Here is a 17956-nt window from a genome sequence, read left to right on the forward strand (position 1 = left end):
AAAGGCCAGAGGGGCACACCGGTGAATGCACACGCTGTCCACTCCTGATCTCCATGGTGTCTCACGGGCAGGAGACCTGGCCCTCACCAGCCCTCCCAGCCCAACGTGTGGGAGGGGGCTAGAGTGCCGTGCGGTCCACGCACAAGGGGACCAGTGAACACGGGGGATGCCTGGTGAGGACGGAAGGTCTGGGCGGGGCCTTGCCCAGCGAGGAGGCATATGGATGGCCCGTGGGGCAAGGGTGATCACAGGCTCAAGTCCTGGCACTGACCCTGAGGCTGGGACCCTGGCCCATTCCCTGTCTAGCCCAGCCCCTCTTATGTGTCCCAGGAGAAGGTGCATATGGCCAGGCTTAGGGGATCAAAAGGAGGACACGCTGACAGGCTGCGCAGGCATGGGGGCCTCCGTGGGTGCACCGGGCAGCATTCTGGGGTGCATCTCGGGCAGGAGGACATGCTGCTACAGACACCCCTCCACACCATCCTTCAGGACCATAAGGTTGTCCGTAATGACCAGACTTGGCTTCGCACGAGGCTTCGGCAATCCATGTCAGATCTGTAAACGTGGCGGTGGCAGGAGACCCCGCCGGCCCCCGTCACCTCCCTCCCCTGCTCTGTGCCTATCAGGGCCCCTGCCACCAGCAAACCTGACCGCCGCCAGAGTCACGGCCACCTCTGCCCACGTGGTCTGGGACACCCCCACTCCAAGTACCTTGCTGGAGGCATACGTCATCAACGTGACCACCAGCCAGAGCACCAAAAGCCGCTACGTGCCCAACGGAAGGCTGACGTCCTACACGGTGAGGGACCTGCTGCCAGGGCGGCGGTACCAGCTCTCGGTGACAGCCGTGCAGAGTGCAGAGGGCGACCAACTGCACAGTGAGCCTGCTCACCTCTACATCATCACCTGTGAGTGCAGCCCTACCAGGGCTAGGGGGAGGGGACAGCCACACACACAAGGCCCCGTGGTCTGCTCAGGACCCGTGGGGCCATGGTGAGTGCAGCCTGGCCCCTGGTGCTCCCTGTGGGCCACCAGCAGGGCAGCGGCCTGGGCTGCCATCCCTGGGGAGTGGCGTCCTGGCCCAGGAGACGACGGCTCAGCCCCAGGACCCTCTCCCAGCACAGACCACAACTGACCCACGGACATCAGACAGACAACCTCAAAACAGGACTGTGTTAACGCAGGAGAATTGGGGGCGTGAAAATCGGTGGGGGAGGAAGGACTTGTGTGCGGTTGGCACAAGGTCAGTACACTAGGAATTTGGAGACACAAGCATCTTGCTCCTCACCTTGTCCCCGGGGCGTGGCCATGCAGCCAGGCCTCACCCGTGAGGAGCCGATGGACAGAAGCATGGGAGAGAGAGAGGCCCAGGATGGCCACAGGAAGGGGAGCCTAGGGGAGGCCCAGACAGATGGACGGTGGGAAGAGCTCAGGAACGCAGAGTCTCAGAGAGGCCACATGGAGGACGTGGCCCGCAGGTCACCCAGGTCCCTCACAGCCCTGCTCACGTTCTCAAGCTGTAGGAAGACCGTGCATCCGGACAGGTGCTGCAGTGAGGGCAACGAAGGGAGAAGAAAGAACAGTGGGGTGGACGGTGGCTGAGGCAGAACAGAGCCCCAGAGAGCAGACACGCGGGCACCACGCAGGAGGTGGACGCTTGCTCCGAGAGGTTCAGACCCAGCACGGCTGCATGCACCTGCCCAAGGGAGGGCTGAAGGGCACAGTCAGGCGACAAGGACCCACGGAGGCGCCCGGTCCTCCCGCTCTGGGCGTGTGCAGGGTGGGGGGCCTCGCTGAGGTGTCCCGTCAGGTCTGAGTGGCTGGCCGTGCCCTGCAGAGCGAGAGCCTGGGCCCAAGGTGGGCCAGGACAGCTTGTCCCGCGAGCCCTGGGATGGGAAGCGGGTGGAGGCGGGGGTGGGCACGGACAGGGCCCAGGGCTTCTCGGAAAGCCGTGAGCCTGCCGCGAGATCTCGGGCATGCACACGCCCCTCTTCAGTCCTCCCCCTCCGAGGGGCCGGGAGGGTCAGGCTTTGTGCAGCCACCCGCTCCTCCCACCCACCTGCAGCCCCAAGGGACGGCGCTGACAGACGCTGGCACAGGGAGGGACTCCATCCGCGGGTGCTCAGAAACAGACCGCCCCCCGTGCGCCTGCCGGAGCACCTGCTCAGTGACCGTGACGCCCCCGAAGCTCAGACCCCGGCCCCCAGGTGCAACCTCAGCCGCCCCCACCCGGAGCGCGTGGCCCCAGCCACAAGCCCCACAGTGGTGACGCTTGGTGACTCCCTTGGCAGGTTCTCGGAGCTTGTGGACGGCAGAGGGCGAGTGAGTGCCAAGTTTAGTGGCTCGCCTGGCAAATCGGTCACCGTGAGATCACGTGAGTGCCTCAGCCAGCCCCTGTAGCCTCACTGCCACCTCATCCGGCCCTTGTCCCCAGCACCCTGAGAGCTTAAGGACAACCCTCCCCACCCAACCCCCAACCCGGACACCTGACGCCACCTTCAGCAGGGACCTGGCACAAGGCCAGGCCCTCACACCTGCACAGGCTCACAGGAGCCTTCCTGACCCGGAGCCGAAGTGCAGGTTGCTGGCAGGGCTCGGGGGCACAAGTCGGTCTGAGGCACAGAAGCTGGCCTTGCTTCAGGAGTCCCCGCGTGGCTTGCGACACTAAGCAGGAGAGGGCGACGCCATCTAACTCGTTGCTGCTCCCAGCACACCAGCCTCGCCTGGGGGCTTCTAGAAGTGCAGGGCCCCACCCAGAGCTGTGCAGCTGGAGTCTTTTAACAAGGAGCCAGGTGACGGCAGGCACATCAGTCAGCAGACTGCACCTCTCCGCCACAGTAAGAGATCGTGTCCCGTGTTCCAGGCAGAGCCTTGGGTTCAGATCCTGCTCGGCCTGGATGGGTGGGATCACCCGTGGCAGGCCGGCAGGCCTCTCTGTAGGGCCCCAGCAGCACAGGGCATGGGCGAGGGGCCCCGATGGCCTGGCCCCTTCTCACGTGCTTCAGCAGGAGCAGGTGGCCAGGAATCTGTCTGCAACAGGTCCTCCCCAAGACTGTGGCACAGCAGGCCAGGAGCCACACGCCCACTGGCTGCCCTGCCCCGAAGGCCCTCAGGACGCTGTAAACCAGGGCCCGTCCTCATGGATTCCCTAGCAGAGAACCTGATTACCAGCTTAGTGAGGATTTTCAACCAACACAGACATTCCTGGGCCAGGGAACAAAAGGGAGAGTGATGAGCGGATGGTGTCGCAGCCCTGGCGGCCAGCAGAGGAGCAGCCGAACGGCTCGCCGCACACAGCGACCAGGAGCAGGAAGGGCCCGGGCAGGTGTCTGGGCAGCTGCGCAGGCTGGGCTGCGTCTGGACACCCTCCTAAAGCCATTAAGCACACAGGCAGAGACCCCTCAGAAAAGCAGACTTGCACACAGGGGTGGCCACGTACCAGGTCCGCCTGAAGGTGGGTGGGGGTGGAGAAGGCACCACAGCCCTCCAGAAGCAGGGGTGGAGAGAGAAGAGAGCAGAATTTGACCACAGGAAGGACAGCACAGCATCAGCCACCTGGAGGGATGGGGCCACCGGGTTGGATAGGACATTCGGCCCAGCCTCAGGCCACCGGTGACCCTCACCAAAGCAGCTGTGAGGTTCAGCAGGACGGGGAGGAAAGCTCTCCTGATGGAGGGAGTGCAGGGGCCCGTGGGACTCTGCCCAAGTGGGGGAGGGGGCAGCAGGGAAGTGGGCACCGAGCGCTCACCACGGCCATCCCTGCACCCTGAGGGAGAGAAGCAGCTCAAGGACACCCAAGAACAATCCTGGGCACGAGGCAGCAGGCTGTGTGGTCAGCACGCCGGGGCGTTCTCGTTTCTCCTAGAACCCACGGCTCTGGCGCAGCTCGAGAACACGGAGGAGGCCCCCAAGCAGGCGCCTGAGCAGGTCGGCCTGGCCCTCCAGCTCCCTGAACGCAGCAGCGACAAGGACACGGAAAGTAAGTCGGCAGGAGTGGACTTTCAGAGCGGACCACCTTAGGGGGCCTTAGGGCCGGAGGTGAGGAGGGGGCCGCCCACAGGGAAGAAGCGGGAGACACAGAGCTGCCCAAGGAGCAGCCAAACACCCCGTCCTGGAAAGGGTGGGCGAAGCTCACCACACGGGCCGCGGCGCCCACATCTCTGTGTACAGAGAACAGGCTGGGAGCGCACTCACCCAAAGGACCCAGGCCTGCCCTGGAGGGACAGCCCCTTCCCCCACCAACAGAAAGCACAGCCAGCCCTTGCTTCTCCAGAGGACCGTGCTGAGCAGGGTGCAGAAGTCCCGGAGGGGCAGCCGGGACAGCTCCGAGACACACGTCCGTCACCCAAACTCAGACCCCGGCCCCACCCTTCCTCCTTGCTCTAACCCCTGGGGCTGGGTCCCTCTGGGGACCGTTCCTGCAGGACCCAGCGGCCCTTTCTCCCAAGTCACACCACAGGCCCAGGCTGGGCCCTCCCACCAACCAGACCCCAAGGAAGGCGGGAACGGTGAGCCAAGTGCCCGAGGTGCCGCCTCCGAGGGCGCGTCTCGCCTGCAGGCCTGCCCCGGGTGACCCAAGGACACCCGCACACATCAAGGGCATCTGCACCAGAGGGTGTGTGTGCCTGGAGTTGCCCTCAGCCCGAGGAGCCCCGAGAGGGTGGTCTGCATGACCCCATTAGTTGAGGTGGGTGCAGAGTAAAGTAAAAATTATGTTGCTGTTGTTTTGTAAGTGACATAAGCACCCGTGTCATCAGAGGGTCTGTGTTAGTCAGCCCTTTTCAATACGAGGCGCTGCGTTTCATAAAACTCTGGAACCAGAGAGACGTGAATTACCGCTCCTTCTCAAGGCGGGGGTTCAAGCTGGCCCCGGACGTCACTGCAATCTGCAGTGTTTGCTAAGGAGAGCCATGCAGGCAGGCGGGGGAGGGGCAAAAGGAGGTTTCAGGTGATCAACAGGAAAAAAAAGTCATTCACATCCCCGAGGTGTGTGCAAAGTTAATTGTGGCTTTTGGTTCCTGTTACACCTATTTGGGGACCATGACAGCCCCTTTTATTTAGTTTAATAAGTTACCTTTTGCTAAGATAATGAGTGACCTTTAGATGTGGCACCCGACCCGTGAACTAGAACACGAACAGTAACCTGTATCTCGCTGTTGTACTGCCAGCCAACCATGCCCCTGGACTCCGTGTTAAGTCCCTTTGCTCTGCTGCAGGGTGGGCGGTGGGGAGGGGGCCTCACACATACCCACGTTTGCCTCAACAGCTGAGGTTTTTTAGGTACAAGGTGTCTGCCGTGCACATCCTCCCGGACCGTCAGTAAGGTCGGTCAGAGCTGTCGTTCGTGGCCACAGCTCATTCACGCACGAGTGAATTCGCCGCAGCCTTGTGCACTCTTTGCCCAGAGGGCACCTGGGTCGTGTTGGGCTGTCACTGGCAGCGTCACTATCAAGTTCCTACATGTATCCCCTGGCACACGGGCAAGAGTAGAAATGCTGGGCTTGGGATGTGTGAAAGCCCAAGTCACTCAAGAGTGCGAACCTGTTTTCTGAGTGGGGACGTGAGTTCATACTCCCTCCAGCTATGATCAAGAGTGTGGTTAAGCCAGTCTCTCTAAAACTGATCTGGCAGGGTTTCCAGATTCTGCCAGTGGAATGGGGATGAAGCACACCCCTTGGGATCTGGATTTGTGTCTTGAATGCAGATACGGTCAAGCGTCTTTTCATTGGTCTTGACCAAAGGCTCTGGGTCCACTGCTCTGTTCCACTGTTTTGCCTTCCTGAAGCCAACACCACGATTTTAATGGCGCTATCTTTGGTAAGACATGCTATCCCTCAGGGCCCACCCACTCACTCCGACCTTCAGTGTTGGCTGTTCTTGGTCTTCTGTCTTTCTATAAAAGTTTATAACCAGGGGCACTTGGGTGGCTCAGCAGGTTGAGCGCCAGACTTGGGCTCAGGTCATGATCTCATGGTTTGTGGGTTCGAGCCCCGTGTCGGGCTTTGTGCCGAAAGCTCAGGGCCTGGAGCCTGCTTCAGTTTCTATGTCTCCCTCTCTCTCTCTGCCCCTCCCCTGCTCGTGCTCTGTCTCTGTCTCTGTCTCTCTCTCTCTCCAAAATAAATAAACATTAAAAAAAATTTTTTTAAGTTTATAACCATCTTGTGGAGTCCCACAAAGCACTTGGGATTTGGCCCTACATGCCTGAAAATGCTCTTAGTAGCTGTCACATTTGAAAGACAATTTGAGTGGGTATAAAATTCGAGGTTCAAAGGTTGTCTACCTTTCAGTTCTTCAAACATTAGTCCCCTGTCATCTGTCCAGCACTGCTGTCAATGGGTGTCAATCTTATTCCTGTTTCCTTGTAGGGTATCTGCTCATTTTCTCCGGAAGCTCTTAGACTTTTCTTTCTCAAGGAAATGAGGATCCCCAGAGAGCCCTAGACACCCAAAGACTACAATTAACACTCTTGATTGGTGTTTCCTCACCAGGCAGCTCTCTGGGTTAGGGGTGCACCTTTGAGCTCCCAGGGAAAGTTCATGGAGAGGAGGAGGATCCCCAAGATCATAACCTGCCCCTACAGAGGTCTGGAGTGGCCACGGAGGCTAGTCAAATTCTTCCTGTTTCCTCCAAATTCTCACCCCAGCAGGATTTGGGGGTTCTCCCGGTTTTATCCCCTGCATACCAGAGACAGGCAGGCAGTCTCCATCCTCGGGTGACAGCAGCAAGGGCAGAACTTACACCTCTTTACTCTGTGACTTATCATCACGTAGGAGCCTCCCACTGCCACCACCCCGGAGTACAGCCATACCCATTCCCCACCCCGTTCAAAACAGCCACCTCTGTTAAAGGGTGCGTGGGTCACAATAAACTCGGGATTCAGTGGGCTGACTTCACAAGATGAGGCTACAGTGGGCAGTGCCCTGGTGAAAATCCCACTGCTGCATGAACTGCAGGCTTAGGGCCTCAGCTGCCCAAGAGTGGAGCGAACATCAGTCAGTCTCTGCAGCCTGGTGTCCCGATCACAAAGGGTGAGGGTAGCTGGCAGAGGCTCACGGGCTCCGCACGGGCCTGCGCACTGCCATGTCCCGTAAGCTTGCCATAAAATATCTATGGACATGGTGTATAGAGTCTAAATTCCATATGGAATTGGAAGGGACCCGGAATAACAAACGCTATCTTCAAAAAGCAGAAAGACCCATACACCCCGTTGTCAAAACTTACCACAGAGCAACGGTAATAGGTCAGTGTGATACTGGCACAAGGACAGGCTTATAACCAGCAGAACAGAACTGAAAGCCAAGAAAGAAACCCATACGTCTGTGGTCAACTGACTTCAACGGGGAGGCCAAGACCATTCAATGGGGGAAAGAACAGCTCTCGACACGTGGGAGCTGGGAACCCTGGACGTCCACGTGCAGAAGAATGAAGTCAGACCTCAACTTCACACCATACACAAAATTAACCCAACAGACCAACTACTTAAATCTAAGAGCAAAAACTGTAAAACTCTCAGGAAAAAACACAGGGGTAAATCTTCATGACCTTGGATTTGGCAAAAGACTTTAGATAGACACCAACAGCCTGAGCAACAAAAGAAAAAAAGGCAGATTGGACTCATCAAAATATAAAGCTTTTTGTGCTTCAAAGGACGTTATCAGGGAGAAGACAGCCCAGAGAATGAGAGACAGTATCTGCAAACATATACCTGAAAGGCATTTGTATCCAAACTATATAAAGAATAACTTTGCCTGAATAAAGATAACCCTAGTAAGAAACAGACAAAAGGATCTAAACACTTATTTCTAGAAGGAAGATACGCAAATGGCCAAGAAGCCCATGAAAAGATGTTTGGCATCATTAGGCATCAGGGAAACGCTAGTCAAAACCAGTGAGATGCCACCTCACACCTGCAGGATGGCTAGAACGAAAAGATGACAATGAGCACCGGTGAGGATGTGGAGAAACTGCTGGTGGGCACGTAGAGTGGTGCAGCATGACGGGGGAAGGCAGGTGCAGCACGGGGCGGGGTGGGGGGGGAGGGGAGGACAGGTGCAGTGCGTTGGGGGAAGGCAGGGGCAGCAAGTTGAGGGAAGACAGGTGCAGCATGGTGGGGCTGGGGGGAACACAGCCCGGCAGTTCCTCAAAGAGCTGAGCAGAATTATATGACCCAGAAAATTCCACCACTCCTAGGTATGTACCCAAGAGAAATGAAAACAGATGCCCACACAGGGACTTGTGCACGAATGCTCATAAGAACATCATTCACCATCCCCAAAAGATGGAAACAACCTAAATGTCTACCAACTGGCGAACGGATACACGGAATGTGGTCCACACAGTGGAACGTGATTCAGCCATAAAAGGGAATGAAGAAGTACTGGCACAGGCTACGACATAGGTAGACCTTGAAAACATCATACAAGTAAAAGGATGGTGTCACAGCAGACTCTGTATAATATGGTTCCACTCACACGAAAGTCCGGAATAGGGAACTCCACCGTGAAAGCGGAGTCAGTGGCTGCCCGGGACTGGGGGTGCAAGGAGAGGCGAGTAGAGGGGGTGACTGCCTGGGGATACCAGCGTAGCGTGGGGGATGACAGCTAAGGGATGTGGGGTTTCTTTCTGAAATGACAAAAACACTCTAAAATTGACTGTCGTGACGGATGCACCTATCTCTGAATATGCTAAAAACTAATAAACTACACACTTAAAATGGGTGAACCGTAGGGTTTTTAAATTATATCTCAATAAAGCTATTATTAAAACGTAACGTGTAGACCAGTGTGTTCAGTACCTCTTTTGTGTAGAAAAGTGGGGAAGGGATATATGAACACACCCATTTTCTTATATTTAAAAAGAAATAAAGCTAACAAAAATGGCTGTATGAGGAAGGAAAAAAGAACAAGGAAGCAAAGGGATGGTGGTGGATGCAGACTTCCCTGAATGTATCTTTATAGTTTTTATTTTAGAAAGAAGAAAGTGTTTTTTTCCCAAATGACACACAGAAAAAGCAACACCTAAAAACTGAAAACAAACTGAAATAAATAAACCTATTTACCATGTTGATGGCATAACCAGACCGGAAAAAAGTATCATTTCAAGTGATTTTAAAAACAGCCTTCTGACTGTTCATTCCAAGAAGGATATATTTAATAAGAAGAATTCTTATTATGAGAAGAATTGAGAGAAATTTCAAGCTGTACTCAATGATCTCAATGTCAGTAGACACAGTGGTACTATTTAGAATTGTTACACGTACACCGTGGGATAACGAAAATAATTATGTCAATGCCACCAAGATTTGCAGTGTAGACAGATACAATATAAAATCAAAGAAGTAAAATCCCTGTGTTTCCCTTCTTAACTAAATATTGATATAAACTCACAATTTGTTTACTTTTATTTTTAAATCTAAGTTCCTAGTTTCGTCCACTGAAAAGGCCTGAAGCACTGACACCCCAGGAGCAGTGAGCACCTCGGCCGCCCAGACTGTGGGCTCTAGACGCCACCCTCCGATTAAAGGAACCAGGGGTCTTTGGAGAAGCGGCTGATTCCAAGACTGAAGCAGAATATGGACAAAATATACCCAGGACACACTTGTAAAACAAGCAAGCTTTCAAAGACAACTGGGGTTTTATCTCCTGAGCACAAGAACAGACCTGAAAGGCTCCCGCAGGCAGAGGACGGATAACCGGGGCATCTGGATAACCGAAGACTCATGGCAGCTGCAGACTGAGTCCCATCAAATACAGAAGCATCCCTGAGTGGACGACGGCACCGAGAGCAAGCACCATGTGCTGGTCCCTTTTAGAGCCGGCTGGGGACCAATGCTTACTCTGCAAGTGTACAAATAAAGGGCAGGAATGAAGCATCTGTCTGGCCTGGCCTATGTGGACTGTAGTTCAGGGTGACCAGGTAGTGGGCAAGGGAAAGCAGGTCCTCACAGGAGGCCTTCCAGCCAAGGAAGGCCGAAGAGTTACAGTTGGGGTTAGATGCGGCCCTAGTGAGATCACGGAACTGGGACTCGAGATCTCCTGACGCTCAAGCCGTCAGGTGCAGAGCCTATCAGAACTTTCTCCTGGATTAATCAGGCTGCCGATGCTGAAGCAGTGATCAATCCCCACATCGCTAAAACTGGAGACAGAGACATCACACGCCTCCTGGAGTAGCGAAGGGGGAAGGGGGAAGGGGGAAGCAGTCCTGCAAAGACCACTTGAAACCGAACCCTATCAAGCCCTCTCTCTGACGATCAGTTTACAGGAAATGTGGGGATCGGAGATGAGTTCGTGCCACAAGAAAGCAATAAGTAAAGTCCAGGAGGGAGATTCTACGGGACAAATGACCTGGTTTCTTTAATAAATGCAGATGGGGGAAAGACGAAAAGTTACAGATTAAAAGAGAGATACATCAAACTAAGGCAGTGTGTCCTTAGGACTCCTAATTAGATCAGACCAGCTGGAAATGACATTTTTAAGATGATCACGGAAAACCTGAACAAGGACTGCGATTTCTTACAGTACTAAGGAGCTACTGCTGATTTCGCAGAAATAGCGTTGTGCTTACGTAAAAATTTATAAAAATCTGTACCTATCAGACACCTGCTATATTTATAGGTGAAATGGTTTCTGTGAACTGCTTCAAAATTCTTCAGTGAGAAATGGGAATAGATTAAATGAGATGGGCAAGATACCAAAGATCCCTGAAGCTGAGCGATGGCTCATGGGGCTCTTCATACTCGACATTTTATAGATGTCTAAGTTTTCAACAATAAAACTTTCTTGTGAAAGCTGACGGCTCACCTTTAGCTCACCAGGAAAGGCAAGAAGACGAGTCCCGGAGCAGAGTCAGGGGAGGAAGGAGGAAGTGGCGTAGATACAGTGAGGAATGAGAACCGGCCAGCACAGAGCCCCCAAGGGCCAGGAGGGCCCGAGGGAGGTGTGAGGCCTGCGGTCAGCACCCAGCCGCGAGGAGGTCTTGAGAAGGGGGCGTGGGGGGAGATGCAGAGGGGACGGGCCTTCTGCTACTGGAAGTGGTGGTTGTGCACAGTTCTCCCTCTTTCGTGTTCCTCAATTTCTTAAGTTAAAAAGGAAAACGACAGGTATCTTGACAAAGCTAAAGAAAAAGAAAACAAAAGACAGGTCTAAGGGGAAAAGCCGGGCCTGGCCCTCCCGGGCAGCAGCACGGACACCCTCCGCCTCCAGCCGCCAGCAGTGCGGTGAGGATGCAGGGGAAGACACTGGCATGGAGGCCTGCAGAGGGCTGGCTGGGGACTCGGGGACAGGCACTGGAGGACAAGGAGGGGGCTCCAAGTGCAGGGTGGCAGCGGCGGGGACCGCAGGCCGGAGCGGGGCTGGAGTGTCTCTGTACTGCGGGCCCCAGGGTCATCCCCCTCCCTGGAGGTGCAGGGTCAGGGACGAGCACACTGAGGCCAACCTTCCCACCTCTGCTCTCGGACCGCTTGACAGCGGACCACCCCCAGGGCCCAGGAGCGCTGCGGACGGCAGGAGGCAGCCACGGGGCAATGTTGGCAGCCCTTCCTCTGGGGTCCCGGCAACTAACTGCTCATGGCTTGTTCGCAGACACTCCTGGGAACTGTTCAGAAAACCCCTGTCAGAACGGAGGCACCTGCGTGCCAGGTGTGGATACCCACAGCTGTGACTGCAGCCCAGGGTTCAAAGGCAGACGCTGTGAGCTGGGTAAGTCGGGGGCCGCTCCCTCCTGTGGGGACCCAGGCCTCAAATCACCTGTCACAGCCGACTGTGACGGGAACCCTGGGCCCAGGGTGGGCTTGCCACAAGGACCTCCGACCTCCAGGTGCCAGGACGGGGGCCCAGCTTTGGTGCCCCAGACTCCGGTGCCCAGGTAGGGATATTGAGGCGCAGTGAGTTCCGAAGCACCAGGGTGAGGGGTGCTGCCCAGAGAACGGGGGAGGCTGGGGACAGTCAGAAAGCAAGGGACATGGAGCATCCCCAGAGCCAGACATGGTAGCAGGAGGGAGAAGAGCCACAGGCCTCCCCCACTAAGAAGAATCTAGGACTGAAGGTGGGGGGGGGGGGGGGGGGGTGGGGCGTGGACCAAGTCTCCACAGCAGCTGCTCACCCCCGTGGCCGGGCAGAGCCGACAACCTGGGGCTGCCAGGGGCAGGGCAACCCCGCACTTGTGGGAGGGGTGCGACCTCAGTGCCAAGCCTCGGCCCTCTCCCTCCCTCTGCGCCGGCAGCCTGCACCAAGGTGCCGCAGCCCTGCACCAGGCTCTTCTCCGAGACCAAGGCCGTGCCCGTCTGGGAAGGAGGAGCCTGCCACCACGTGTAAGTTTCTCTCCTGCTCTCACCACATTTGTGGAAAGTTCCCGGCTTCCAGAAGTGCTTTCACAAAGCCCAGCTCACCCACCCTTAGAAGCCCCGAGGAGCTCTGGGGGTCGAGGTCACACAGGGGCTTGCACCCATTCCCTCCACGTAACACATCAGGAAGCTGAAGCAGACGGATGAATAGCTTGTCGAGTCCGTGCAGGGAACCCTGGTCCCCTGGCTCCTGACCCCTCGGACCTTCCTCTCCCGCACCCTTGAGTGGCATCACCCCCCCCCCCCCCCCCGCCTCACTGGACGGCAGGGCAACATGTACATCGATGTCAGGAAATGACGTCCCCTCCTCTCTGCCTCCGAGCCCCCAGGAAAGATAAACAACCGCACAGGAGAACGCAGGTCTCCATCCTGCCATTAGGTCATGACGTTCACGCCTTGGCTTCCTCATCTGTAAAATGGGTTGCAGAGGGAGAGCTGGCCTGGCTCATCTCACAGGACCTTTCTTGCTAACACCCTGTGGCCCTTTGGGTCATACTTACAATGCATTTGGTTAACAAACACACTCGGCACATGCCCGTGAGCAGAACTGGCCAAAGTCCTGCCCTCGCGATCCTTCCACTTTCGACGAGACAGGACACCAGCAGCAGGAGCATGTTATGCAGGGCTGGGGAAAAGATGAACAGGTGGGGCCAGGAGAGCCAGGGTTGGGGGACGGGGAGGGGCCGGCTGCAGCATCACACAGGGTGTCAGGGGAAGCCTCGTGGAAACACGACATTGAACAGACACGGAGGGGGTGAGGGATACCTGAGGGGAGAACATTCCAGAAAGTCAAAATATCAGTCGCCAAGGCCCTAAGCCAGGAACATGTCTGCCTGTCTGAGGACCGGCAAGGAGGCCAGTGGGGCTGGAGGGGAGCCAGGGGAAGTGGTGGTCAGGTGGGCCAGCAGGAACCCAGCAGGGTTCTGGAGGCCCTTGGAAGGACACTGGCATGTGTTCGGAAACGGGGAGCTACTGAGGATGCTGAGCAGAGGAGTGACCTGTTTGGTTACGTGTCTAAAGATCGCTCTGGATGGGACGCGGGAAGGCCAGGTAGGTTTGCTCTGAACGTGGACAGGAAGCCAGGCCTCGCACACGGCAGGAGCGTACAGGGGTGCTGAGCTGCACTGGCGCCCGTGGATCCACGTGCGCAGACCGTGTGAGTTTGGTTCTGTGGAGCGGCAGCCCTAACCTGCAGCGTCCCCCACCTTCCAACTGAGCCAGAGACGCCAGTGCCTGCTAGGCCCACCCACCTGTCGACAGCTCTCCGTCCTCTCACCTTAACCACGTGCCTGGACGTGACTGTCTCGTGTTCAGCACGTGGGGGTCTTGCTTTACATCCAGTCTGACGCCTCTGGTTTTTACTGGGGTGTCTGCACCATCTACATGTTGCCGTGATGACCGGCGTGACTGGGTTTAAATCCACCATATTGCTGTGCGTTTTCTATTTGTCCCATCTGATCGCTGTTCCTTCCTCTCTCTTTTCCTGCCTACATTTGGACCAGTTACTTCCTAGGATTCTGTTTTACCACTGCGGTTGGTTTACTGGTAATACTTGTTCGGTCGAATGTTCCGTGGTGACGATGCCTACGGGATCCACAATATGCATTTTCAACTCAGCACAACATACCTTTAACTGCTGCCACACAAGCTCAGTTGATGGAAGGCTCCCGCTACGGCAGGCTCACTTCCCCTCAGGCCGTCAACGACCGTAGCCGGTCGCTTTACTGCCACAGTCTGAACCATACAGTACGGTGTGCCGGCTCTCAAAGGACAGTTACCTTTTTAAAACCTGTTGAGAGTCAAGTCTCTTGTTCTCCCTTCCGTGTTCATCCCCAGCGCCTGGTATTCCTTCCTACAGACCTAAGACGCCCTCGGGCACCGTTTGCCTGAACAACTTCCTGTGGCCCCTCTTACAGTGCAGGTCTGCTGGCGATGAACTGTCTCTGCTTTTGTCTGGAAAGGGTTTACCTCACCTTCGTTTTTGAAGGATGTATTTGCTGAATATCGAATTCCTGGCTGACAGTTGTGTTTTTCCTTCTGGCGCTTTACAGTGGCCCCTCCTTGTCTTGTGACCTGCGTGGTCTCAGGAAGACTGCACTGATTTTTTTTTTTTTAATGCTTATTTATTTTTGAGACAGAGAGACAGAACTCAAGTGGGAGAGGGCACACAAAGAGAGAGAGACAGAGACAGAATCTGAAGCAGCTCCAGGCTCTGGGCTGTCTGCACAGAGCCCAACACGGGGCTCGAACTCACAAACCAGGGGATCGTGACCTGAGCCGAAGTCGGACATTTACCAGACTGAGCCACCCAGGCGCCCCAGGCTGCCCTCACTCTTCTCCCCCAGTGTGACGGGACCCCCCCCCCCCAACCCACCATGGCTGCTCTTATTCTCTTCTACTGTCTCTGGGAAACTTGAGTGTGCTGCATTTGGACGTGCTCGTGTACATGGTTTTGCTCTCAGGAGTTTGTCGGGCTCCTTGGATCTCTGGGGTTCGGGCCCTTATTCTTCAGGTGTTCTTACCGTCCCTCCATTTCTCTCCTGTCCCGTGACTCCAATCGTGCAGGTGTTAGACTGACATAGGCCCTTCAGCTCCCCAAGGTGCTTTTCATCATTCCCAGCCTTTCTTCTAGTTCGCTGTAGATCGATTCCACAGCTGTGCCTTTGAGTTCCATCATCTTTCCTTCTGCACGGTCTCACCTGCCATCAATCGCACTCACTCAGCAAAATCTTCACTTCGTCATCTCTGGAAATGCAATCCAGTCTTTTCACATGTCTTTCCTCTCCATCCTCACTGCCTCTGTTTTCCTTCAGATCACAGAACATATGGGAGCAAATCTGTGACACGTTTTATGGTCCTTGTCTGGTCTTCCTGCCATTGCGCTCCCGTCTGAGTGTCTTTCTATTCAATTATTGTTTGCTGTTCACGGGTCACATTTTCTTGATACTTTGTATGAGTCTTTGACTGTCTTGTAATTTTTTGTTGGATGCTGGACATTGTGAACTTTATGTTACTGAGTGCTAAGTTTTTTGTGTGTGTATTTCCAAGAACCTGTAGTTATGTTCTACAAGGCAGCTGATTTTAGTTTGATCTTTTTGAAGGCTGTTTTAGGGTGATTTGTGTTCATTTTCCCTCCTTCTAAACCATGGTCTTTCTGGAGCTTCTAGTTTATGGATAGAAGATTGCTCTAGCTCAGTTGTTCAGCTTCTCGGTAGTTCCCCCTGCCCAGCCTCAGGGGACTCTACCACACGTGTGCACAGCTTAATTTTCAAAGGGACCCTTCTCCAGGCTTCAGCTCGTCTTCTACATAGCTCCCTCCTCCCCAGTGCTCTGCCCCACAGACCACAGCTGCCTCTACCTCCTCAATTCTCACCTCTGTTCCCTCAACTCAGTGTCAACCACTGCTTGGCTCCCGCGCGCCTCCCTCCCCCCCCAACTGCCACCACCCTGCAGTGCACCACCCCCCCCACCGCCACCCTTCAGTGCAGTCCAAAACATGCCTCCAGACTGAATTCAGGGGTTACAGGGCTCATTTTCATGTGTCCCTTGTCTCAAGGACCACAGTCTTGCACTGTATGTTTTCTAACATCTGAAAACTGCTGCTTACATTTGGTCCAGTTCTCCGGCTGTTCATATTGGGGGGTTCACTCCAGATCTTGTTACTCCCTGATGGCCACAAGTGTGAGACTTAACCAAAGGCTTTAAGTCCCAAGGGCTCTCCTACACTGAACATGAGTTGGAGGTCTGCCCATCACACTCCCTGGATCTCCCTTTCCAACAGCTCTGACATTTGAGAGCTTTAACAACAAACACTTTCCTGTTCATTATTGTCTACCAATCTGTGAGAGGTAACACAAATAATTCCCGTTTCACACAAAACTGAGGCCTAAGTTCCAGACACACACTCCAAGTAGACTAGTTAATAAATGGGAGGCGGGGCCGGAGTCTACACTGTCCGTGACAAGCACCTGCATCTTCAAGGCTCTCAAACTTCTCCAAGAACTGCCCCTAAGACAGAAAAGTCGTACTGTATCAAGGCTTCAGCAAAACACGTGCTTGAAATTTCTCCTCTCATGTCTTAATATCATTATTTTGCCCACATTTCTCAAAATGCACATTTAAAATGGGTGTATCTTATGTAAATTATGCCTCAGGGCAGTCAATTTTTTTTAATTATATGACTTTTATGCTGGACATTTTATTACATCCACGTGGGATAAAGTTTTATTTAGAAAATAATGACCTGTCCCTCGAACACGTTGCACGGTCACTGCGGGCCCGTGAAGCCTGGGTGAGGCAGCTGGGCGACATCCTGCTCTCGTTTCTGGCTTCACAGAACTTTCTTGTGACACAGGTATAAGAGAGTCTACAAGGTGCACCAGGACATCTGCTTCAAAGAGAGCTGTGAAAGCACGAGCGGCAAGAAAACCCCGAACAGGTGCCATCTCAGGGAGGAGGCCCACACAGTGTTCTGCGTATAGTTCGCAGGGTAACGGGGCAAAGGCGGCCCTGGGGACAGAGCGCTGTGGGCTGCCACAGGCCCGTGGGCTGAGCCAGGCTGTCTCGTGTGTTTGTCCAAATGTCCAGCCCCGTATGGACACTCCACTTAGAAACTGTGTGCACATACGTGTGCACCTGAACACGCACAGACTGGTCAAGCCAGGCATGGTGGGTGCGGGGGAGACCACACAGTGGGTGCTGGGGGTCACACGGTGGGTGCTTAGAGGGTCTCTGGTTATGCATGTTCACACAGTACCTGTGGTTCACACAGTACCTGTGAATTGGGAAGCAGGAGACATCACTGACAGGTGCACATATGTAACTGCAAATATAGTAACTCTCTACTTTTTATTTACTCACAGCCAGGTTCTTTCCCCAAAGGGCCCCAGGGACTCACAGGAGTTATTACATAATGTACTGCCCGAGTACATTATATGCTTTCCAAACAGAAGAGTCCTCACCCCAGTCGCTCCGACAGACCAACCAGTAACCACACACCTTAGCTTTTGCATTACTGACTGTCAGGGAAAGACCGCAGTGTGCAATTCGACACCTGCTTGGCCAAATATGTGCCTGTCCCTTCCACTCTCCTCCTCCTCCCCGTGACTCACAGCCGGTCAAGTGGGTGCACAGACACTAAAATGCTAGTCTCTGCATCAGTGCCTCGCTAACGGTGTTCCCCAAAATGGAATATACCTGAGCCAAAGAAGGGACCCCAGCAGGCAGCCTGGGCTCCAGGTACACAGTTTCTTTTCTGTTAAACCGCCTTTTTCTATTTCAGGAAACAAAGTAACAACAGTCCGACACTGAAGAAATCTTAGGTACAGGTATGTTTCCCACCACGGCTGGGTGGCTGGTGGAGCCGCTGGGAGGTCGGAGGGGCTGGCCCGGCAGGCGGGCTCCGGGAGGGCTGCCATCTCCTCGGGGCCCAGCTGTACCCTGTTACAAACCCCCAGACCAGGGGGTTCAGAACTCTCTGAGGGGGCTACAACGGGAGAGAAAAAAACAAATACCCAAGGCCTCCGAATACACATAAACCTGGCAGAGATGCACCTGGGGGTGAGCACGAGTCTCACTCTACCTCAAGCAAATGGAGAAACCCCTCCCAGCCCCCCA

General features: G+C 54.9%; 1 protein-coding gene across 13 annotated transcripts in view; it reads left to right on the top strand.

Moving 5' to 3' along the window:
* SNED1 (sushi, nidogen and EGF like domains 1) overlaps positions 1–17956 on the top strand; it is a 94274-nt gene that overhangs the window by 64217 nt on the left and 12101 nt on the right. For 7 of the 13 annotated variants that reach the window (XM_047846422.1, XM_047846420.1, XM_047846421.1 and 4 more), the window contains 8 exons: positions 627–908; positions 2066–2207; positions 2292–2374; positions 3866–3979; positions 11580–11696; positions 12220–12307; positions 16695–16778; positions 17622–17667. In XM_047846422.1, the coding sequence (XP_047702378.1) occupies positions 627–908; positions 2066–2207; positions 2292–2374; positions 3866–3979; positions 11580–11696; positions 12220–12307; positions 16695–16778; positions 17622–17661 (950 nt within the window). In that variant the 3' untranslated portion in view covers positions 17662–17667. Of the gene's footprint in view, positions 1–626; positions 909–1517; positions 2037–2065; positions 2208–2291; positions 2375–3865; positions 3980–5704; positions 5971–6365; positions 6564–6643; positions 8013–9416; positions 10242–11579; positions 11697–12219; positions 12308–16694; positions 16779–17621; positions 17668–17956 lie in introns of those variants that run through there. The other 6 variants (XM_047846427.1, XM_047846429.1, XM_047846426.1 and 3 more) reach the window with 6 other exon arrangements.

This window comes from Prionailurus viverrinus, unplaced genomic scaffold (genome assembly GCF_022837055.1).
Source record: "Prionailurus viverrinus isolate Anna unplaced genomic scaffold, UM_Priviv_1.0 scaffold_39, whole genome shotgun sequence".
Classification (NCBI taxonomy): domain Eukaryota; kingdom Metazoa; phylum Chordata; class Mammalia; order Carnivora; family Felidae; genus Prionailurus; species Prionailurus viverrinus.